Here is a 26,014-nt window from a genome sequence, read left to right as displayed (position 1 = left end):
GCAGAGAAAACTATTATTATCGGTATTAATTAGGATTAGTTTGAATTTTCTTATGATAGATAAGCATGTCAAGACATGCAGAAGACATATTTGCTGATAATAGATGCATGTACACATTTTTATTCTTAGTATTTATTCTTAATTATATACACACACGGGTCATAATTCAGTTGATTTGACACTGCTCAAGAAGGAATTTACTGTCGAGTTTGATTTAGCGCATTTGATTAAGACTTCAACATGTTTACCGGTTTAGGAGGGCCACGTCCCTATACCATAGCCATAAAAACAAACGAATGAGGGCTCAGTACAAGGCTACGTTTCCCTGGGGGACAGTGAACATTGACGCAAAGAGAAAGGGATAAGGAAAGAGTTTTTTGGGGATCTTCCTGACTTTACAAGATAAATCTGTAGTCGGTGGTCATAAAAGGACAGAGACGCTCGGGTGGGAAACGAGCAGCCCACTTCAAACCCAGGATGTCATAAACATGCTTGAGGAGAGTAACAAGCCTCAGGAGTGACAAGACAAATGCTCCAAACAGGACATGCCACACTTATTATGAAGTCACACAATAGAGGCCGTGCACACATATAACCTCCTCCCTGCTGACTGTAGGAAACCGAGCAGCGCTTCTATTGCAGCTGTTCGGTATGTCAACGATAAATTAAAATGGGCAACAAATGCTCTTAGTCATAATTCAAAGCTGTTCTTGAGAAGCTACAAACATTAAAACGGCAACAAAATGAGCCAGTTAAATAATTCAAGGATACCGTGATGAATTTGGAAGTGTGTTTATGAGGCTCTATAGAATACTTGATTCTGATTGGTCAATTGCAACAGCCTCAAATATATGAGTCTCAAATACTAGGGATGCACGATATATTGACCACCATATTAGTATCGGCCGATATGTTCATTTTTAACGTTATCGTTTTCAGCCCGATAAGAAAATTTGGCCAATATATTAAAGCCGATAAATAATGGATTATTTCCTTCAGCTGAGACGCTTCAGATGCGCACTGTTCACCATGATGGTTTTAAATAGCTTGAAATATGATTAAATATAATATGAACTATGTATAATTTTTTTATATATTTAGTACAGTAACATTTGGTACTTGCCAAAGTTTTTTTTTTTTTTGCATCCACACATTTCATTATTGCCAAAAAACAAACACTGATATAAACAATTCTGACCAAAACTGATAAACTGATTATTTTCATGTTAAAAGCAATAACTGATAAATGCCAGCCATTAAAATTCTATATAATATTGTCTAAATAAACATACAAATAATAAATAAATGCTACCAAATGCTAAATTATTATGTACAGACAGAAAAAAAAATAAAGATTTTGAGATGTTAAAGATTACCTTTAACAATGTTATTAAATTATTCATGCATTTAAAATAAAGCAAAAGATAAAATGTAAAAATACGGATGAGAATGTACAATTAAATACTCAATATTGGCCAATTTACATCTAATATGGACAAAGACGATAAATTAAAATAAATAACACTGTCTTTATATAATGATATAGTACTAATATTTTGTGCATTCTTAATGACATTAGTCTTTACTTGCAAATAGTTCTGGCTGTAAGATCTGATTGGATGAGTCGCATTTGAAAACAGCAAATATACACATTCAAACATTTTGTTAGGCTAATAAACTATTGTCATAAGAATTGTCCTATTATCATGATGATAAATATATTTAACTGTTGAATATTGGAACCTTAATTTATATTGCTAATACCTGCATAAGTCACAATTAGGTTGTTTGTAATAATTTTACATTGTTTCTTTTTCCGATTCCCTTAATGTTTTAGTAAGATTCATACATTTTAATCGATATACAGAGTTGCACTTCTCCATAAACAACAAATTAACTCTGGCTTATTTTCTCCATTTTGAAACTCTATGGGCACACAACTTCACTAGCTGGTTTTCAGTATTCTTAGAACTTATTGTGCCCTCTCTTTCTCTACTCATCTTGTCATCATTTCCTCTCATCCATGCAATCCCCTCCCCATCCCGCTGTTATTCAGCAGTCACAGCATTGTCTTTGCTTTTCTACTGTCTGTCATTCTTCTAATATCAAAGGTGGGGCCCTGAGTTTTAGGGTCTCATTAATCTTTAGGAGAAGGACAGGGGCCCCTTAATCCACCTCACCCACCCTCTATCTGATCCCCTCAGGCCCCGAGCAAAAGACGCCCCTCTCACAGCCCCAAATCAACACACACACACACACACACACACACACTGAACATCCCCTCACAAAACTCCCCTGCAGCCACTGCTCCTGTCCTCCTCCCATCTTATCAAGTTTCAAGGGCTCTGATGTGGACAATACACAGGGCAGAGGCCGACTTTTATAGAAGTGCGTGCAAAGTTAGAAAGATCAAAGCATAAATAGATATATACTGCGGGTGTGCCATTAAAAGGAATATTCCAGGTTTAATACAAGTGAAGCTCAGCCAACAACAGTTGTGGATTACCAATAAAGTTCAAGTAATTTTGATTCATCCCTCATTAAAAAAAAAAAAAGGCACTTACAATGGAGGTGATTGGGGCAAATGTTTGAAGGATTTAAAAGAAGAAATAAGAAGCTTATAATTTTACAAAACTTTAAAGGTATAGCTCAACCAAAAATGAAAATGTATTAACCCTCAAGTTGTTCCAAACCTATATGATTTTCTTTCTTCTGTTGATCATAAAAGAAGATATTTTGAAGAACATGGGTAACCAAACAGTTGATGGACCCCATTGACCTCCATAGAATGGGCGAAAAAATACTATGTCAATGCGGCCCATAAACTATTGGTTATTAACATTCTTCAAAATATCTTAAATTTACATTTTTGGGTAAACTATCCCTTTAATCATTCTGTGTGTGATTTGAGCTGTAATGTTTTTCTCATCCTTTTTGCGTCATTTTAGAGTTTAGGCATTACATTGTCATTGTCAAAACTAAATTCATGTTAACTCGCATATTGTTTGTCTCTTGTGGCTGTACTATTGAGTATTTTAACATTTACAAATTGGCCTCATTCACTTTTATTTTAAGCGTCTCACTGTAACACAAATTTTTGCAATTGTTTTTTTATTTATTTTTGTTTTGTTTTTTCAAAGGAGGGACAAGTGGAAATAATATTTTTGGTAATCAACATTTAACCACAAATGCTGTTGATTGAGCTTAACTTATATTGAACCTGGGATATTCCCTTTAATCTTACCAAAAAAGGCCACCAACAAACCTATTTTGGACATCAAATACACCAAAATGTGTCTAAAGCGCACGGTCGCCAATAAAGACGCTACACAGCATCCTGTTTTTTCAAGTGGTGTTGAAATAAACTAGTGGTTGATCGATCTATATTGGCTAATATTTGGTCAAATTTTCAGCTTTGGTCGAGAAGTTTTTCAGTTTGGCAGTTAAGTGTCAGAAATTGACTTATTTTGATAGCACAAAAACTTTTTTGACATAGGACAAAAAAAAAACAGTAATCTAAAGTATAAATTTAAGTTTATTTTAAATATTTATCAATTTCAAATTATTTTTTCCATACTGATTTATTTTCCTAATACAAAATCTATTGCAGCTTATTCAATTAAACAACATGGTATAATATATATATATCGACCACCTGCTCTCTAAGATATCGGCATAAAAAATAAAAAACCTTATCGGTCGACCACTAGAATAAACTGAAGTAGAATGAGAGATGATAGTTAGCTAGAGGCCCTTCAGAACAACACCAGACAACAGAATCAACAAAACAAGAAAGGTTTGTTTGCTTTTCAAAGCTGCGGAGTGGAAACAGGACACAATCTGTACAAAACCACATTGTCGCTACTAGTCTTGGTCACTGAGCCGACTGTCACGGTTAAAATAGATATTTGCATTGTGATATGCAAAACGACTGACAAGATAACCACCACAGGCTTAGAAAATTAGACGAGGCGCACGCTGAAACACTTTCAGGATGGATCCTTTGAATAACACACAACCGTCACCAACAGAAGTCATTTTCACACACTCCATCAGTCAAAAAAACATCATTAATCATGGCTGCGAGGACCTCCATGACGGACATTTGGCAAGATCACAATTTTCCCATCCCCCGCCTATTATTAAGTCTCAGCTGACAACCCCACTTACGCACACTGGTAGGTGGTGCAGCGGGTGTGATGGTAGACCAACACAAACAGTTCTCCATCTGGTTGAGTTTAAATCCGTGGTATGGGGTTAATAGCCCCGTCAAGCTGTGTCGCTGAGAGCCTAGTCTTAGTTGGATGACGCCGTCAGGCCCATCTTTCTGTCACAGTATGCTAATCTGAGACCAGGGACATATGATTCCACTTAACTAAGGGGGCCGTCTCCATGCTAGGTATAGGTGTCAGATGAAATCACCAAAGAGTGAAGCTAAAGTGGATTTAAATTATTTGTATGGAGACTTGCCCTATATGAGATGTAGTTCTTTAAAATAGATGTTTGAAATGGGATTAAAAGAGACTGTCCTACCTCGTTTCTGCATGTACGTGAAGAGGTCGTCGAGGAATTCCTTCCGTTTTGGATCGTTGTCCAGTTCATAAAGCTGAAAGTAAAAATTGTGAACAATTAAGTTTATTATTCTGAAATCCTTTTGGAACAGTCTTTACAGCAATCTTTTTGTAGACAAAAAGCTAGTTAGTACTATTGGGCAAGTCCTTGTTTGTTTACTTGTTTGATCAAATACAGAATTCATTTATCCAATATAAGGGCTGTCATATTTCGTAAATGAATGCGATTGAATACATTTATACCATGGTCTGTCTGGATACTCGATTCTGATTGGCCAGAAGGTGTGCATTAAAACAGTTTAATGCACAAGTAGTTCCAGTCAGTTTAATCACTGTTCTATATTAATGCGCTGTTTTCATTGAAGCGGGCACAACGCTTGCACAGAGATTGGAGATTGCACCGTGCACATAGAAACAGGAGCACAGAAACGTATCTCTCTCGATAATGAATGTAAATAAATTGCTATAATTCATTCATTCAAATAAATGTAATCTTACCGCACTACTTTATCTCGGTTTCGTTTTTAAAGCAGGTTTAAATAACGAAAATAATCGTCATTTTTATACTTCAGGTCAAATATTGTGCAGCAAACATTATTAACAGCTTTGAATCCCTGATATACTTCAAGCGAAATCGAAAAACAAACTGCTGTGAATTGAACAAAATCAGGCCAAAACAAAGTTTGTTTTGTGTTCATTTTGGGAGTTCGAATTGGCTAGTTAAAGCCAACTTTCCAGAAAAGTTCGCTTTAGCTGGGAAACAATTTCGAACTACCATTGGTCCGTGGCGATTACAAAACAGGTAGGTGTGGCTCTAAGGGCTCTGCCTTGTTTGATAAGGAAATCTTTTCTGGTTCATTTCTTCTGTTCAGACCCTCGAGTTCGGACGTCCACGAGAAAAAACATGAACACATTGGAGAGCTGCTTTATTGCAAAAAAGGAAGTTGTATTTTTAAAATGAAAGAGATACTGACACTGGGTTTTTTTGTTTCATTTTTCAAGTGGTATATAAATAAATGTGGCGTGACTTGACTGAAGTGCTGAATTACAAAGCTCGTGCAAACATCTATATCTCAATGATCAGATGTCACTTTTGTTGTTATTTGAAAGGAAAGCGCGAAGCACATATTTACATGTTCATCTAAACATCACTCTTTAGCAGTGTGGGCGGCATCGGGATGTTTGCTAACAGTATACCGCTGCTCCTTTGCTGTGAGAATATTGGGCCTTAACTTGTCAATGCAGAAAATGACCATTGTATAAATGGGATAATCCACGGCTAGCTGTGCATTAACCGATTTGAATGCAATCCGTAGAGGCAACGTTTCGCGTCAAGTGGTTCTTTGCCTCCACATCGTGCATTAAAATATTTCATTGCACAGCTAGCCGTGAATTATCCCTTACATGTAATACTGTAAATATGCTAACGCATCATTATATTTGACATTATATAACCGTTTTATTTTGCTCTGTGTGATTTTTACTAATCGGAAACTTCAGACGAATTGAATGATAGCTTTCTCGCTCTCTCTCTCTCATATACAGTCAAGTGTCTTTATTTAGATACATACATTACCGTTCAAAGTTTGGGGTCAGTATGATTTTTATTAAGCAAGGATGCACTAAAACGATCAAAATTGACAGTAAAGACATGCATGTTAAAAAAGATTTCTATTTCAAATAAATGCTGTTCTTTTGAACTTTTGATTAATCAATGAGTCCTGAAAAAACCTGTTTTCAACATTGATAATCATAAATGTTTCTTAGGCAGCAAATCAGCATATTAGAATGACTTCTGAAGGATCATGTGACACTGAAGTCTGGAGTAATGATGCAGAAAATTCAGCTTTGATCACAGGAATAAATTACATTTTACAATATATTCAAATAAATTTTTTTGTGTTTAAATTGTAATATTTCACAATATTACAGTTTTCACTGCATTTTTGTAAAATAGTGTCAGAAAAAAATATCTCAGAACCCAATAATTATACAGTTAATTTTTTCCTTAAAAATGAACTGAATGAGTTAACTACAAATATTTTATTAATTGTGATGGAAAAACTGACAGCCATAATCAATAAAACGTAGTTTTTTAACACGCTGCTATAAGGTTAAATAACCCAGCAAAATTGTGTTAGTGTGTCACTGACAAAATGTGTAATGACTAGCTGTGGCTAACAAAAGCAATGTTTACCTTGGCAAAGTCTCTGGAGGCCTCTCCTCGGCTTCTCCCACCATCCCCTTCCTCATTCCAACTTGAATTTCCATTCTACGAGAAAAGAAAGAGAAACAATTAGCAAAAAAAAAGTGATGGGAGGGGATGACATTGGGGGCCACTGTTTGAAAGAACAAGCAAGAAAGTGAGTTATTGGGTGTTGGGAGTCAAGATGCACAAACAGGCTCCTCTCTTCATGTCAGGAAGGCCTTCTTTAGCGCTAACCTTTGAACTCCAAGGGTTTTCCTCAAGCTAACATGAAGGGGTATGGAGCTGATGGCTGGCTGGCAGTGGACAGAAGCTACAGCAAGGGAAAGTACAAATTCTGGCTGATGATTATTTCCTGTAATGATCTTAAAACAATAAATGGCCAATATTAAAATTATATAGACCTTATGTAGCCCCGCCCCTTTTCAGCGCTGCGCTCGTTGTCTTTTGACTTCCGGTTTTATTTTCACAGCGATCTTGCGTATTTACGAATGAACGGCTCGTTTTAAAATCTTCCCGGTCTACTGACATTTGTTAAGACATTTGGTTTAAACATTACAATCCTCATGATAACTTTCGTTAACTTTATATTAAGTAAATCCACTTCAAAAGCTAATTACTCTTGGACAGCAATGCCATAGAAATATATAGAGCGACTGCAAAAACGGAAGTTCAAAGACAATATTCTAAAGATGGCGGCGCCCATGTTTCTCTGGCGCATAAGGTCTATACAATTTTGTCAAAAAATAATTTTATCAAATATAATTTTTAATTTTTAAAAGCAAAAGGGAATTTAGGCATCACAACATTATAAAGTATAGTGCAAAAAATGTATATTAATTTTGATATTAGTTAAAGGTATAGCGGAGGATCTTTCCGAATTTTAGATAAGAACCGCCCTCTCCACTTTTTGAAAAAATGCACATGCGCAACACACTACATGCTCCCGAGAGGGAACGCCTATTAAACGTGTGCGAGGTTCTCCTCGTGCACGCTCTGTTTACAAGTTGCTGTCGGCATCACTCATACAAGATTACTTTCCAAAAGAAGATTTGCACTTTTTCACCAAATAGCATGCCAAACTTTACCTGTCGAGTAGAAACTTCGCGACTGAGGCATCAGTGGGAAGCCCAACCTGTGTTTTCAGCGCACGCCATCGTGTGAAACAATCTCCCAAAAACACTCTGATCTTGTTTCTCTCTTCTGAGGCCTTTCTCTTCTTCTCATACAGTTCGTACAAACTTTTTCTCTTGCGACCCTCAGACATTTTCAAAGGACCCGGTGAAACGGCGAGCTTCAATGAATGGCTTAAACCGTAACTCTAGCTCACCACCACACATAAACACCTGAAAGTGCGCATGCGCAGAAAGCGAAAACTAAGGGACGAGCACGTACGACGGCCTTACGTTACATATCACCAGAATGATTGACACTTAGGTGGACCAATAGTTTACACTACCCACCCGGAAAAAGAAAATCCTCCGCTATACCTTTAAAGATAAACTGGTTTTCGGATTTCGGTTGAAGTCCACAGTAGTTGATTGTCGATTTCACGCGCGATAACCTATGCGCGCCGTGAACTCGACAATCGACTACTGTGGACTTCGACCGAAAACGATGTAAATACAGGTATGTGCGCTGGCTGAATTAACCTCATTTTTATTCATATCTTTCATATCTACTGCAGTCAGATTCACTCGTGTTCACTCTGAAGGAATCACTCACATTTTCTGTGCACTTGTAATGACACATCAAGAATGTTAAGAGGCTAAAAGCAGGTTTAGTACTTGCCCCATTGAAGTCAACAGGGTGCAAATTTTAAAAAGAGGATAACACGGTGTAGGCAACACCGATTTTTGTCGTTGTTCACTGTACTGACAGCACTCCAAATTTACAAAAAAATGAGCTCAATGTTGAAATTGACCGGAGTTCTCCTTTAAGTGAATCTAAATGTAAAATAGAGGAAAGAAGCATAAATAATTAAATATTTAATATAAACTAATAATACTAAAAACTCTAATAATCATCCGAATGCACCAATATGGACTGAAATCGGGTGTGGTGGGCTGAGGTGGATCAGTAAGACTGAAGAAATAAGCTTGAAAAATATCCGAAATCAACCAATACTAATATTAAAACAAAATCTGATATCCATCTAATATGGATTGATAATGTTAAATTTAAAATCTGTTATACCAGCCAATAACTGATATGTTACAGATAAAACTCTAGTAATAACATTGATGCAATCTTTTAGCTCATATGCTTTGAAGGCAATTAGTTTTAGCACCACGTCACCATTGTTACCCAGGAGCCATGACCACAAAACAGTTATAAAATCTAATAGTCCCTCTGTGCACATGCCCTGTGCTTGATTACAAGTTATCCACTGTGGCTCCAGTATTCATTTACACAAAGTCTGAAAGGAAAAGGCAGAGTGGCAATAAAGCAGTTTACAGGACTCATCCACCGCCCTACTCTTTAATATGCTAAGTGAATCACAGCTGGGGAAGAGAGCGGTCTACAGCCTGGCCCTCTTCACGTTTACAGCAAGCACACACCAGCTGGGCCCAAGAGCGGCCGGGAACCCGGTAGGGAATCAGGTCAATCAAAGCGGTGGGCATCCATGCTGTGTGCTATTGTGATGTGTCAAGTGAATGAGCATCTACTGTATAACCTTGAGGGAATCTGAAAACAACCACTTGTATAATGAATTACATTATAAAAGGATTACGAGAAATCTCAAACTTCACAGACCCCTATGTATTTTATATATTGAAGATTAGTAGAGTATCTACTGTATAACTTCGAGCGGCTCTGAAAACAACAAGCTCTTGTATATTGGATTCCAATGTAAAAGGATTCCGAGAAATCTCAGGCTTCGCAGACCTCAACGAATTTTGTCCGGCGCACATGCCAAGCCAAATGGCGTCGACACACGAGATCCGAATGCAAAACATTATCCTACATCGAAGACATTTACGAACTGTGCAAGCTGTTATCAGGATTACAGGTCAAGCTTTGGCCTTACTAATCATATTAAGGGAGAACTGATTGGCCAGTGTCCAAATTAGCTGAGAAGAGAGGAAGCAGATGACCATCTGGGTCACCCAGAGGAAATGACAGCCCCTTCCCCCATATTAATTCAACAGAAACCACTACAATAGCTGACCATGGCAAATAATTACTTGGGTAGAAGGAACAAACACATGGTGTTGTCCAGTGTTTGTCACATCTGAATGCGGCAAATAATTACTTGGGCTGAAGGGACGAACACAAAATTCTAAAATAAAGCTTTAGCTGATGAAAAACATTTGATTTTAGTAAAAAACAACAACATTAATGTGGGTGGAAACCACAGCATGAGTCTTCTAGATAAGTGACGTCCTTATAGAAGGGCTCAAGCGAAGATCTTCTAATGTGAATACAGTCTACCATTGAGAAACCAGTGTGGTGAGAGACATTAAGTCAACAGGCAGTGATGCTATAGCAGAATGGGCTTCCCAAAGTGCTATCAACACCTAGACGGGATCGTTCAACTGAGATGAAACAGTAACCTCCCCTATCAAGCAGACCTCTCTGGGTGTTAATGCAAATATACCAGTATGCTGATAGGAATGGGTGGTAATTGTATTTTGATAAGTTTAGCACTCACTGGGAGTTAGCATTAAGTTGAGGCACTTTGATTTGGTTGTTTGATTTTCTTTCTTAAACCATTATTTTACAATAGGGTTGGGCTTTATGACGGTGTAGAGATTCTGCTATACTGTATGAACTTCCAGTGTGGACAGGTTAGTTTATTATAATTTTGATTTGATGCGTCACATGCATCCAGTTTAATTGTAGGTTGTTCACAGTTGCTGAGTAACACTGCAACACAAAGCCATATACAACTGATCTGTGGTATGGCTGTTTCCCAAAAAAAAAAAAAAAGATAAATGGGAAAAACAGAAAGGCACTCGAAGTTTCCCAAATAAAAAAATAAAAATGAACCAAAACACAAAACAAGAAAAAAGCAAAGTAGTTCTCAAAATAACACACAAAATATATTAAAAATAAAGAAATTAGAAGAGACAAAGTAGGCACTTTTATTTAAAAAATAAGATAAAACTGAAGTAAAAAATAAAAACAAAACAAATATAGCCTTTTTTTATTATTTTTTTTGTCACAAAACGTAACTATTATTGCCCAGCTCTTCTAAAGTTAGATGTCCAAGTATGCAAGACTATTTGCATACATACATAATACATGCGGCATGTAGGGTGAGATTTACTATATAGCAAATCTCAACTGCTTTATTGACTGTATACTTTACAAAATGTAAATTATATAATCGCACAGGTCTAATCTGCTAAATGTGACTACGGTATGAAGATATTATAAACATTAACATCATGATTTTCTGTAAAGGTGCTTTGAAACAATGCGCATTGTAAAAAGTGCTATATAAATAAATTTGACGACTCAAATAAAAACAAAAAATTAAACTGGAAAAAGTTCCAAAAATAAATCAAATAAAATTTAATTTCCAAAAATAAAAACAAAACGCAAAAAAAAATAAAAAGAGAAATAAATGAACTTTACTTTCCAATGATCATTAAAAGAAAAAGACATAGATCAGGAAAACTTTCTCTGACTGAACTTATGTCCAAGTGCCATAGATTATCATGACCGCTGCAGCTGCTCCATGGGCAACAGCATAGAGCAGCACCATATGGGATGACCTGGATCTTTTAATCCAAATCAAATAACTGGTTCTCCACTGCCAAAAGTCACAGTATCACTTATTTGGCTCCTTGCTGTGCCAGGAGCAATAGAGGCGTGGGAGGCCGGGGAGGCCGGGGGAGGGAGTAGATTGGGCACATCTATCCCTGGGAATTTGTAATGGATCCATTAAGATCAATTCGTGGCTGTATGCAGCCCTACGCTAAGTGATATTGTAAGGTGTGCGGCTGTCCAGTATCCCACAGTAAGATGACGTGGGAAAAATTATGGGGAAAAGGTCTGTAAAATGTGCAGTGTAAAGTATGCAAGGGCACTGACAACCAAAATGTAAAGTTTACTATATAAGGAGGCAGGGTAAAAAACAAAAACAAAGCAGCTTTATTAGCCCTTATTGCTGATATGGTCCTTTGAACAATACAAATGGCACATAGTTGACAAGAGCCGAAAAGAGAGACAAAAGGCCCAAAGCCAGGGCCTGTAACTGCTTGTCCAAATCCTTGAACATCCTGCGAAAGCCTGAGGCAGAGTTCACATCCATTATCTTTGTCCTGACTGGGTGCTACATGAGAAAAGAGATTGTCTTTCACACAAATGGACACAGGTGTGAACATTTCGGTCCACCGTGGTCCAATCCCAGTATTGTGCCCTTTGGAAATTTGTAAAGGAAAGAACTGAAGAAGGACATCATTTCCCAGAAGCTTACCTGTCCTCTGTGGCTCTTTTACTAACTTAAAGGCCTGGTTTCACAGACAAGGCTTGGATTAAGCTAGGATTAGGTCATAGTTCAATTAGGAGATCTAAGTAGCTTTTATAAATGCGTCTTAGAAAAAACATTACTGGTGTGCATCTTGAGACAAAACAATGGCACTGACATATTTTAAGATATGCCAGGGCACGTTTCTTTTAGTTAAAACTGTTTAGACATACATTTTAGTGTGGGACTAGGCTTAAGCCTTGTCTGTGAAAGCAAGGTTAAGAATTTAAAAACATCAATAATCCCTCAAGAATGAGATTCGGGGCTTTTCAGGATTCAGAAAATCATGATATTTGCATTTACTGTTGATAATACTTTGCAATTCTTGCATCATGTCTACACCTGCAAAACACATTCATTAATTTAGTCAAATGGGAATAACAACTTGATCCCAAAACTATAGATGCAGTCCACCTTTTTCAAAAGATGTTATTTGAAATTTTTTTTAGAGAAAGTTAACCTAAATTTTTAACCGAAAAAAAAAGAGAAAAACAAAACATCCTTTGGTTTTAGCACAAATAGATAAAATTAAGAAATAAACGAACTAAATCAACACAAGAGCCGCTAAGTCGACAATAAATAAAGGTCAATTACATAAGATAATAATAATAATAATACTAAGTAGAAGAAATAATTAGAAAATTGCCCTTTTGTCTTTTATCAAAAAGAACTATATCGTGATATAAACCAAAATGTACTTTTAACCCATATACAGTTTTCGTCGATGACACAAAAACCTTACTTTTAACCCCGCTGGCTAACAATTTTAAGCAAAAACATCTGTGCCAGTACGACAAAACTTTTTACGAAGGTATGCATTTCTTTAGCACTTCCTAGGTGTGCTTGAAATTCCACATTCTAGAGACGCTGATAAATAGATACTGTGTGATGATAAAGCCCTAAGGTGCTTTTGGTAGAACGAAAGCGGCGAAAACCTCTGGCGAGTTGGGACACGTTTTGAGGGGGGTTGGGGACAAACATTCTACACTTGTTAAGAGGGAAAGGAAATGGGCGGACAAATAAGAAAACACACCCTCCCTTCACCATATACCTTTCTGGTTGATTACCATTCCCCCCTCCATTACTTGCTTCTGTTACACTTGGTGAAATGGACTAGAAAAGGTCACAAATCATAGGATGGCTGCGACAAAGTCACTCCCTCTATTCTCGCTTTATGCCCAGGCCCCTAATGGGAATTCTCACCATTTGAAGAAAAGAAACTCTAATTCCACTTGGAATGTTTCCTCTGGGTGGGGCTGGACAAACTAGACGCAGACACCAGACCCTCAACTACACTCACATTCTTGCCTCTGGCCTTTAAAGATTTTTACTATCAAATGCCTCCTATTCAAGGGTTAGAGTTACCACCCTACCAGATACTTCACACTGGAACGGGAAGGGTGAAATGGCACCAAAACACAGCTATAAAACATCCATCTGACAGCTCTTACTCAAATAAACCACGTTTATCACGGAATCGGGCTGATATTCTTAAGGGCTAATTGAATCGCCGCTGATCTATCACACAGATGGGCTGACGCCAGAGATCACAACATCATATAGGACCCAGAAGGGCCGTCCAACTGAAACTTCTCCATCAAGATGGACCGCGAGCACCAGAGAAAGATTGGCAGACCTCGCGAGCGCATTAATGCCCGTAACGCGTTAGAGAAATAAGCTATGCCGTGCTAATAATGTACACCAGATGTACGTGCTAACATTTAGAGGGAACGTACAAGTGTGAGGCCATCAGGTCATTGAGAATTTATATGGAAAATCATTCCACTGCGACAGCAATATAATAAGAATTGATTGCAACCGGCTGGGTTGTATCTCGAGCGTGGGGGTGACATGTTGTCAAGGTGACGCTGACAGTTAAATAATGCAACAGTTCGACAAACAAGATTGTCCCCCGAACCCAAGGACAAATTTCCTGTTGTTAGTTTAGAAACACGCTTTTGGGGGAAGGGAAAACGTCAAGAGTGTGCAATCTAAAGCACTGCTGTCTTTTTGTTTATCCATACACATCACTTTTACCATAGTAAACCCAAGGAAGACAATGTATCCCAGTACATGTTGGGGAGCGAAAATGCAATTGGAAGCTTCAAAGTAAGGCTTGGAAGGGAATATTTCGGCCCCTAAAATAATAAACAGGTACTTGGTTAAAAGATTTTGCTAATTGCTGCCATATATTTCTCCTGACAAACGCAGAATCAAAGTAGCGGGGGTGTTTCTATTGACCCGATGCCTTTGATATGGTCATCATACTCACCAAATGGGAGGCCGTAACTCAAGGCACATGCGCGCTCCGACGTCAACTGAGCCTGATTAAAACTCCATTAATCACCCAAGATTACCATGCCGAGCTCCCTAAAAGGGGCATTGTGTCAGCTACCGCTAAAAACGCTAGGTTTAAAGGGCGCCGAGCTATCTGGACTAGCCTCAGCCATGTGTTCAATGAAAAGTTTAATGGCAGCCATTTGACCCCCTCACTGACTTGGAGATGATTTATTGAATTCAACGCTAGTAAACCTGAAAAACAAATAGGCAACAACAAAGCGCAGGAAGTAGAAATTACGATAGTAACATCCACAAGCTTCCCTCAAAAACCTGCAAAGTCCTTCCTCTTTGGAGATATTAAACAAAGCTGGCGTGAACTTCCCTTATCTACAAACTGCCAATTAACTCCCCCGTTTGCTAAGATTATGAGTAAACGCTGCTGCCAACTTTACACCCGACTACTGCGCTTTTATTAAAGGTGTTTACTGATTGACTAAGGCTTATCCATTTAAGTGTGAAAAGCTTCAAAAAGACAACCCCCCACCCTCATTTAGAAACGCCATTTGTGGCATCTGTTCTCTTTTGTGTAGTCAGTGCCATCAAACCAGTCTCTTCACATCCCCCCCACCATGCAATCTGATACTGTTACCACAGAGAGCATCATTAAATACTAAAGGACAGAAATAAAGACGGGTGGGACCAAAAAAAGAGGGTGGGGATGGGATTGAAGCCCTCAAGGTCTAAAACAGTTCTTATTAAATAAGCTCTTTTTTGCGTGCACTAAAATGTGACCAAAAATGTCTGGGTCGTCTCAAAAACATATGAGTAAAAAAAGAATTTATACTTAATTATTAGAATATATACTTAACAGTACATTAAACTTAAGGAGACAACGGACACATGTAGGATCAATAATTATTTTTTTAGGACAAATTTCTCATTACCGTAATGCATTTGACATTTTACTTTTACTATTTACATTATTTTTATTGATGTTTCTCATTACCACAATGTAGTATTTAAAAATAAATAAATTAGCATAAATTAAGAGCTATATAACAAATATTACCATCATTTATACATATACAATTCTAAAAATATTAAATTCTTTACATTACGGTAATGAAAATACAAAAACAATTTTATTTATGCATAACAGTAATGAGAATTTAGCGAGAACTGCTTAATTTTTATAGAAATAATGTAATAATGCAAAAAATCTTAATGGTTGTTAAAAGATCTTTATATTAAAGAAAAAATAAAATCATTTCTAGATGCTAACTTTTGATTTTGGAGTGACCTGGACATTTTCTTGACCGATTTCTTTGTGAAAACCCTTAAAACTGCACTAAACATGAAGTGACTCTATAAGCTCATTCACTAAACCCTTCCCTCTTAGTAATGAGGTATAAGTCCAACCATCAGCCTTTTCAGAGCACTGAATCTCCTATTGTTTCCTATACATGTGGACAAGCCTATATTTGAAAAGCAGTGTACAAGCCCTCAGACCACTACCCTCTATAAATACATATATAATGACATGGGTGTGATGAAAACATCACAGAGCTGCCTGTCAACACACAACCTTCCCAACCATCACTATAGTTTTACCAACTTGTGCTTCTTGTTACTGATATACCGCAAATAAAACCGCTTTGAACGTCAGTAACTGTCAATAAAACCATGTTGGATGTTTAGCGTAAAAACCCACGGTCATAACATCAAAGATAGCAACACTTACATAATTAAAATGGATGTACTACTACTAAATGCTGCTTTGGGGATTTCGATATATATAAATATATATGTTATTCAACGTAGTATAATAAAGAAGGGTAAATGGGCTTTGATTGAAAGCATGCCAAATATCAAGGGCTCAAGAAGCCATAAGAGTGAGCGTCTGAAATTAGAGCAATCCATTTTTCCCTGATTGATCGATCACTCAAGCGCAGCTGAGCAAACAAAGAGCTCAGACCTGAGGCCACTAAAATGGATGACAGCACTACAGGGAAATGTCTCACTCCATATTAAACCCACCGAGACAGTCTTCTGAAAGACGGCTTCATCCTATCATGATTGACGCGAGTGCTTTAAAAGCATAAAATTACGTTTACGAAAATTACGTCACACAATCATGAAAATGCCAAAGTAGTCTCATGTAGTTCCAAACCTGTATGACTTACTTTCTTCTGTGGAACAAAAAAGGATATTTTGAAGAATGTCCAATGTCCAACTTTGGACCCCATTGACTTTCATTGTATGGGCAAAAAGACATTTCTAAAATACCCATGTTCATCATAGGTTTGGAACAACATGAAGGTGAGTAAATGACGTCTGATTTTTATTTTATTTCTGATGAATAATCTCTTTAAATGCACTTATTAAGAGTCCCACATGCAATTGTCTAGTTTAGAAGATCTAAATCCTGCAAAATCTACACGTGTTAACTGTCAGGGCGGCTCTCCAACAGCATGCGCCTCTCTGACATTCTCCCACTTGTATTGCAACTTGACAGCGTGCCTCTCTGGTCACAGGCCAAGACAGCATCACTGCCAAGAGCTTGTTCTCAAGAAACACCAGCGGTAGGGGGAATGACAGAGGAAAGTGAGACGGCAAGAAGTGAGAGAGAATGAAAGCGCTCTCCTGTTGGGCCGCCTGCCAGAACGCCACACTTCAGGGATATCCAGGGACAAAAGCCTTATGTCAGGACAGAATTCCCTAAAGACTCGGGCTGAACAAACGGAGAAATTAACTGACAGGGTCGAAGGACCATGTCTGAGGGTACAGCTTGGCTCACAGCAGGACACTATTGACGATAAGGGAAGAGGAAGACAATAGCTTCAGAAAGAAGGAGAACGCAACAAGAAGAGCGAAAAGAGGCACAATTTCTTTTGTACACTTGGGAGAATGCATGTTCCTTTTGCGTTCAAGAAAACTGGAATTGGAATTGAATCTCAATTCTCATTACCATAATGCATTTGATATTTTCTTTTAATATTTCCAATGATGATTCCCATTATCACTGATTTTTAATGAATTTTTTTACTTAAATTGTATTAAAATTAGCATAAATTAAGGGCAGTATACCAAAGTACAACCAATTGTTTATAACTTGATTTAATAACATTACGGCAATAAAAATTCTGAAAAACTAGACTTTTTTATTTAACAAAATGTATTTCTTCTGACATTTTCTTGACTGATTTTGTGAAAATCTCCTCCCTAAATTACACTCAACATTGTTGTATGACGCTATAATCTTTCACTAAACCCTTACCTCTAAGTAACAGACAAATTCTTTTGTACACTTTCAGAACACACATTCCTGATGTGCTCAAGAAAACTTGATTAAATGTCCTATTCAGAGCCGAAAACATTTCAGTTGATTTTAGTGGTTTCACAGTTTTTGAACATGTAAAGACTCTTTACAATTCATCTTATGATCCGACTCTCCTCAAATAATGCAGTGCTGAATGAAAATATGCTGTATTGCTGCTTTTGTAGGTCAATGGTGAAAGAGTGAGAGAGAACACAATGACAAGAGATAGAAATATAAACGCAAACCTGTTTCAATGAGTCATCGAGGCTCCAATCGCCCAGTCCGTTTGGTGTGTTGAACGATTGTTGGTCGTTGAGGGAGTCTTCGGGTTCATCTTTCACCTTAGTGGTTGGTGACAGGGCACGTTTTTTAGCAGCGGAGGGCGAGGCGGCGTAGACGGCGTACGGATATGGAGGGACTCCGACAGCCGCTTGCTGAAGAGCAAGGCTTTGCCTCCTGAGGAACTCCAAGCCTTCGCTTTCCTCTTCTTCACTGCCGTCTTCTCCATCCATCATCATCTCGTCATCGTCATCTTCGTCCCCCTCGGAGCCTCTTCCCCTGTCCATCTCATCAGCGGCGTCCTCCTCGTGTACTAGGTCAGAGCTGGTTTTTATGGGCCCCCTGGCAGCTGGAGGCCCCTGGCCGCCTTTCAGCGCTCTGTCTCTGGAGTTTTTGCTGTAAAAATCAGGGGTTAATGGGGTGCCCTGGGCCCTAGCGGAGGCCATGATGGCTTGCTGTGCAGCCAGCTGTTGGGCGTACAGAATGTGGGCTTCCCTGAATTGTCTCTCCTTGCGCTCCATCTCCAGTTTAGCTTGTTGTTGTCTCTGGAGCTGCTCCATAACTGCCTCCAGTTTGACGCCAGCCGCACTTCCGAAAGCCGCCTGGGAAAATGCACTAGCCAGACTGCTGTCTTGAGACAAGCTGGGCTGGATTGTGGACAGAAGAAAATAAGTAAATTCATTCATTCTGTACACAAATTCTTTGTCAATTTCTTTGTCAACCCCAACCAACCAACCAACCAACCAAAAAAAAAAATAAAATTATATATAATATTTCTATTTTAAATAAATGCTGTAATTTTTTATTCATCAAAGAATCTTTAAAAAAGTATCACAGATTGTTAAGAAAAATTAAGCAGCACAATTGTTTCCAACATTGATAATAAATCAGCATATTAGAATGATTTCTGAAGAATCATGTGACACTGAAGACTGATGAAAATTCAGCTTTGCATCCCAGAAATAAATTATACTTGAAAGTATATTCAAATAGAAAACCATTATTTTTAATTGTAATAATATTTCACAATATTTCTGTTTTTTAATCAAATAAATGCAAGCTTGATGAGCATAAGAGGCTTCTTTCAAAAACATTAAAAATAGTTGTTTCCAAAGTTTGACCAGTACTGTAATTTAACTCAAATATATAATAATAAACACTAACTCACTTTCAAACGTTCAGTCACGTAACACAACTAATTTGTAAACAATCATATTCTACTTTTTTTTTTGCAACTTAAATTCTTTTAATTCGAATTAACAATATTTGCTTAATAGAAACGCATTAGAGTTCGAATTAAGGACAAATAAATACGCATTAAGAGCCGTAACGGGGTTGGCTAATAAATTCGATTAAAAAAAATGCGTAAACAAATAAGCAAAAACGACAGTACCCTAAAAAGGAATTCAATTTAATTTAATTTAATTTAAATGGAACATATACGTGTAAGCAAATCTTCACAACGAACGTGGCCCGGTCAGCCTTCGAAATTTCGAATTAATGTTTACAAGTATTTTAATTAGTGTTAACAGTATTCATGTCACAAAAGGATTAAAGTCGCATTCCGCAGCTCGCCTATTGCCCAGTAGGCCAACCTACCTTTGACCCCCCCCCAATACAGGCGACCAGTCTAGATTGTGGAACGACCGGATGTCCGGCCAAAACGGCGTCTCGCTTTACACTTTGTTAAATAAGTAATATTTATCCAAATCCAGTCGAGTTATGCTTTTACTTTATAACTAATCAAAGCATAGTTTGATAAGTGCGCGCAGTTACAGAAGATATTCAGAGCACAGTCGAATCATGGTTGCCAAAAAAGTATGGCGCTCTTCCAAAAACAATTAAGCTATTAAAAGAGAGTAGCCTACGAACACACGACGCAACAAAGTATCGCGTTCTAATGGAAACAAACGGAGATGTTTTTGACGAATTCGAATTCGGCAGCGCGCGAACTGAAACTTTAAAAACAAATAAACAGCACGAGTAGTAGTCTATCATCCCAAAAAAAAAAAAATCCTGATATCATGACGTGTACAATGTGGATTTTCGCTACATTTAATAGCTTGATCACTCACACGAAGGTAATTTAAATAAATATTGATTCATTGCGACTATGTTAGAAAATCTTAAATGCATACATGATACAATATTTTATTCGCTCGAGATCGGCTGATGAAATATTACAGTAGCTTATCAATACATTCAACAGGGCTCTGTGCCAACAGGACGGAACTCACCACTTGCGCTTTGCTGCTACTGGAATTGTCCACCATCACTCTTTTCCTAGATGAACCACTGTGCGTGTTTTGCTCAGCGCACCGAGTACGTGTGCATCCACCCGGACGTTTAATATCCCCTCTGATAAATCGGTAATAAACCTCTCGGTGTTCGCAGAGGGAGGGAAAAAAACACTCGACACTGGGGCCAGCCAAAGGGGAAACGCCTGACCTCACCTCCCGAACTGCGCGCTCAGGGACTCCCACAGTCCCCTCGACTTTTCCTCCTCCAGCCGGAGCCAATCCCCCCGCACATTCACGCACATTTAAATCCCGCCCCACTGGCTCGTGCAACAAGTTACTCTACGTTCTTACGTTTCCCTTATGCAAGCAGCCAAGTAAAATATTTATAGCACAAAACCGATAGGACTTAACATACACTTACGTGGCTATTTCATGGATCTAATATTAGGCTGTCATTTTTAATTTTAGACTCGAAATTCTGACCCCATCTTAGCTACGCATGAGCATACTATTTATTGAAGACCAAAATAAAAATAAATTCTCCGATGGAAAAAGTACGTTATACCTAAAGGCTTTTTGTGTATAGGCTACACCACAAGTTTTAATTGTAATTTTGACTTTTGATATATGATTTAAAGTTGAAAGCATACCTGCCGCGCCCTCTACCGATTCAAAACTGCTATAACGTTTACTATATAATTATAGTCTATGGTGATGGTGTCAAGCAGAAAAACAAAAATTGCTTACTAGTCACCTTATTTTTAACGTAAGGGCGCGTTCATGTTTACCTCGAATGTGCGAGGCTTCCGGTATCGGCCGCTTCCTGTTATTTTTTGGTACGAATTGTTCGTTATGCTGATTGTTGTTGGAAACTGGTACTTTTTTTATAATATTATTTTAAATGTATTATCATATGATATTCATAAACACTGGTTTGTAGCGCAAATTGTTTGACCGTTTACTGTTGTTTACCTATGGCGGCTAATGAATCGTAAGTCTTGCACATTCACCGGAAATAAGTTGCTTTCATTAAATTTAAAAATTCAGTAACATTTAACAGACTTGTGGATAGATTTTTCACTTTTGTGATTGATTATAACGATTTAAAGACACAAACAAACAAAACTACACTTTTAAAGGGATAGTGCACCCAAAAATGAATATTCTGTCATTTACTTACCCTCATGTTGTTCCAAACCTGTATGAGTTTCTGTTATGTGGAGCATAAAAGACGATATTTTGAAGAATGTTTATTACCAAACAGTTGATGGCCCCATTGACTTCCATAGTATTTTTTTTCCTTCATACTATAGTAAATGTAATGAAGTAAATGCCACAACTTTTGGCAACTGACATTCTTTAAAATGTCTTTTGTGTTCAGCATAAGAAAGAAATTCATACAGGTTTGGAACAACTTGAGGGTGAGTAAATGACAATTTTAATTTTTGGGCGAACTGTCCCTTTAAGTTAACAGTTAATACAGCAAGTCTGGAGCAAAGTCTGTGAGGCATCAGATAAAAACACAACAAGATCGAGTAAAGATAAATCTCCCTTTATTAGGTCCATCAATATTTTACAAGCAAAAGAACGTAATAAAGGCCAATTAAATATAACACAAACACCATTACACGAGGCAAAGACTTCAAGTACAGTGGTCTACTCGGTCCAGACAAGAGCAGCAGTCCTCTGGAAGACTGTAGGTGAAAAGGAAAGATACAATGGACATGTTCAATCAAATAAGGAAACACCTTGCACTTTCATAGAGGAACAATACATCCTGCATGCTAATACTCACCACAATCGCAGACATCTATGCTTTGTCAATGCCAAGTTCCTCTGGTGTAGGGATACCAAGCTCACTGAGGGTAGGCTGCAGCTCTTGGAGAACATAGGGGTAGATCTCTTTGTGTGGCCCAGATTTGTCCTGTGTAAAAGAAAAAGTAATGCATATGAGTACAATTTTACTTAAATTTGTAAAAGTATTTTTTTGTATTTTCAGAAAATCATGTTAAACACAATAATAAGAGTGAATAATGTCTCTGTGGTGTATTTTGCAGTTGTTCAGAGAGACTGAATGACCTTGACTGCCTCGAGAATGCGGATGGCACTGGCTAAATCGTCGAGCCTCCGACAGGCTTTCAGGGCTGCCTCCAGGATCTTTGGCTCAGGTACCAAGTCGTAACCGATCAAAGTGTTCATTCCTGAGGCAAAAAAATAACATTTTCAGACATTTACTCCACAGACACCAGATGGGTGTCATTCTGTTGACATTGTCTTCCTTACAACTTACACTTCCTTGTTCCAAAGATTTTCTAGGTTAAAGATAAATAGACGGTCGTAAATTTTTTATACTAACGGATCAAACTAAACCAGCTTTACAGGTTAGTAAACATTAAAAAGCAAACAAAAATGACAGGCTGTAACAACATAGATCCATTTGTTATGTGTAATTACGGAAACCTACTTGTATAATGGTGCATTATAGTTACAGAGTGATACAGCATTTATTCAAAAGAGAAATCTTTTCAAAAAGTATTAATTTCTTTCCAAAAAAAATATATATATATATATATAAAATACTAACCCCAAATGGCTGAATGGTAGTGCATATTGTTACAAAAGACTTCTATTTAAAATAAATGCTGTTCTTTTTATTTATAAAAGAATCCTGAAAAAAGTATCACAGGTTATAAAAAAATATTAAGCAACACAACTTTTTCCAACACTGATAATAAATCAGCATATTAGAATGATTTTTGAAGGACCATGTGACACTGAAGTCTGGATTAATGATGCTGAAAATACAGCTTTGCATCACAGGAATAAATGATGTTTTAAAGTATATTCAAACAGAAAACCATTATTTTATGTTGTAATAATATTTCACATTATTAGATTTTTTTCTGTATTTTTGATTAAAGAAATGCAGGCTTGATGAGCATAAAGACTTTTCAAAAACAGTAATGTTTCCACACTTTTGACCGGTACTGTGTGTGTGTGTGTGTGTGTGGATTTTAGATTGAACTTAAGGCCATTAAAAAATGTTCATGAGAGTAAATCCTCGCTTTAATGAGGTCGAAGCGCCTCAGTCACCCACCTTTCCTCAGCTCCCAAGCATCGATGTCCGGCTTGCTGAAGTAAGTGACCCAGCGGGCATCGAACTCTTCATCGGTCTCCTGTTTGCCATGGGAATAAGAACGAGCAGCTACCGAAGCTGTGAAAGTAAAACACCAGAGACGATCAGATCAGAAGAGACTTGATACACTAAATAAGTTAGAGAATGACATCCAGACAATAAAAACATTGCCGTCATGACCAATGGACGGTGTAGGTGTAAAAGGGCCATAATTCTCATAATAATGCTCTAAAAATTTAGTCTATGTATCAATGATTAAGAGCAACTTTTAATAGGGCAGTGAGATTTTGCATACAGGCCTTGTTCCAGCTGGAACTGGTCCAGTTCTCGTTTGACCTATGTTACCTTGTCCGATGGGGAAGTATGACAGTCCTAACTGTTTGCTAAAGAATGTCATGCAATAAATCCAACTGATATGCTAAAAATGAAATGCAAACTAGATGTTGTATGATGTGGTCTATATTCTGATGATACTATACTAGCATCGATTATGATCTGAGGTGTGGGCTCACATAGAGGTCAGTGTATTGTATCTAATAGAAAGTGCGGTTTTCACTGACGCAAGGTGAATGTATGCGTAACGTTATTCTTCATCTTAAGATGCAAGTCTTGCACGTAGCCACTGATATGATTAAACTGCTTCAAAGCAAAAAGTATAAACCACACAGCCTGTTTGCTATGTTTAAAACGCAGAGTGATCTTTCAAACTTCAAGTATTTAGCTATTAGACTTCCTGTTTCAACGAAAGCTCAGAATAATGTGTCAATCTAGGAAGCTTTCAGTTTGAGTGTGGCGTTTCCTCCGCGCGCTGGGCCGAAGCCTTGCTCTAGTGGGTCATTACAAGGACACTGTGAGAAAACATCTACAGGATTTAATAAATTACAGGGAAAAACACGATTATGAAATGGAAATGCTTTAATAAAAGCGATAAATGAGCGCGTGATAATAACCTCTAAAAGGTATAACCTTTCAAGCAAGGCACCGGTGCGGCTTCGGTTAGCTCATATGCTAAGCTACTTTCAAGGTGTTTCAGTTAACTCTGCCTCTTATATAGTTTTTTTCTATTAAAGATTTCATAAGTAATACGGCAAAATCTGCATTTACCTGTATATTGTGGCCGTGCCCTTGTTAAACTCCGAGCACCGGAGACTGAGGCTCGAAGGGCGGCTCTGAACATTGTGCGGAACACCGGCAAGCGCTGCACGAACTTGAAGAACGATACACGGGCTCGCGCTGCTGAGGCTACTTCAGATAGCAGACCTGCTAACACCATGCACGCGACTGTCACGTCACTGCGCATGCGCACTTCTTTGGCAATAAAGCAACGTATGGACTCTGTTCATGGTGAGGGGGTTAGCTAAAGAGGATTATAAAAAAGCATGAAGGACAAAAGATACATTTCTGTGTACAGTGACCACGCCTCTCTATGAGCTGTATCCAGTATAAACACAGTAATAAATTTAAACTCATGTCTTGTGCAGTATGAAAGCAATGTTTGATTCAATAAATGTATATTATTTTGTTATTTAATATGTTTATTCATATTTTAATTCATATTGAATAATGGATAACACAAAAAACATCTAAATTAAACAAAAACGTACAGCAGCTGCAATATTTTGCATTTATTGCATATATATAGAAGCAGTTTTTCATTACATATTTATAATTTAAATGATATTATATGCCGTCATTTGTAAACTTTTTTGTGCTATATTATGGCATTATTATCAAAGATTTTTTTTTTTTTTTTTGATCAACATAGTTAAGTTTCATTACATTTATAGATTTTACATTATAGAAGCATCTGTGTTTCCAAAATAGTTGTTCTCATCAGCAGGGGGCAGTATTACATTTCAGAACGTAAAACCCAGGTATAGTTAAAACTAAACTATAGGTAAAAACATTATTGTTACTTAATATATATATATACTTGCTGTTGGGTGAGCATCAAAATAAAGTGTTATCAGAAATTCATACAGGTTTTGAAAAACTTGAAGGTTAGTTAATTATGACAAAATGTTTGGGTGAACTATATACTGAATTATATACAAGAAACTTGATTAACAAATTAGTAAGTAATAGCGCTTAGTTGAATGTGCCAGTTAAGCTAATTAATAACTACATACCTCCCAGAGCATTACTAAGAACTAGTATATACAGGTTCATAATTAATGTGAATAATGCATAATGTATAATTAATTCTAAACTGAAGATCATGGTAACCCACTAGTAATTAATGACTCAAGTATTACCAAATCTTTCAGAAGGAATGACTAATTATTTGGAACAGTATTCTAAAGTGAAAAGCATAATGACTGAAGTCATATGCTTTTGAGTTTTTTGTAAGATTTTGGATAGTAATTCTTTCTGACGGATTTGGAAATCCTTGAGTCATGGTCAAGTCAAGTCAGTCAAGTCAAGTTTATTTATATAGCGCTTTTCACAACACAGGTTGTATCAAAGCAGCTTCACAGTAATAAATTAGAACAATACATCAATGT

At 37.4% G+C, this 26,014-nt stretch overlaps 2 protein-coding genes across 2 annotated transcripts in view; both read right to left on the bottom strand.

Moving 5' to 3' along the window:
* Window positions 1–20,645, bottom strand: part of arid3b (AT-rich interactive domain 3B) — a 34,470-nt gene extending 13,825 nt beyond the window's left edge. The window contains exons 1-4 of the mRNA XM_081355547.1: window positions 20,372–20,645; window positions 18,101–18,781; window positions 6,769–6,843; window positions 4,534–4,606 (exon numbers count right to left, since the gene is read on the bottom strand). Of these exons, the coding sequence (XP_081211673.1) occupies window positions 4,534–4,606; window positions 6,769–6,843; window positions 18,101–18,781; window positions 20,372–20,407 (865 nt within the window). The 5' untranslated portion in view covers window positions 20,408–20,645. The remainder of the gene's footprint in view (window positions 1–4,533; window positions 4,607–6,768; window positions 6,844–18,100; window positions 18,782–20,371) is intronic.
* A 1,265-nt stretch (window positions 20,646–21,910) lies between these two features.
* cox5aa (cytochrome c oxidase subunit 5Aa) lies at window positions 21,911–24,922 on the bottom strand. Its single transcript, XM_081355774.1, has 5 exons — window positions 24,615–24,922; window positions 23,472–23,588; window positions 22,454–22,575; window positions 22,170–22,298; window positions 21,911–22,068 (listed from the first exon to the last, which is right to left on the bottom strand). The coding sequence occupies exons 1-4, from the start codon at window positions 24,808–24,810 to the stop codon at window positions 22,185–22,187; spliced, it is 549 nt and encodes a 182-aa protein (XP_081211900.1). The 5' UTR covers window positions 24,811–24,922; the 3' UTR covers window positions 21,911–22,068; window positions 22,170–22,184.
* Between the last annotated feature and the right edge of the window lie 1,092 nt (window positions 24,923–26,014).

This window comes from Scardinius erythrophthalmus (assembly GCF_964197995.2).
Source record: "Scardinius erythrophthalmus genome assembly, chromosome: 24".
NCBI lineage: Eukaryota > Metazoa > Chordata > Actinopteri > Cypriniformes > Leuciscidae > Scardinius > Scardinius erythrophthalmus.
This window is presented reverse-complemented; position numbering and strand designations above follow the sequence as displayed.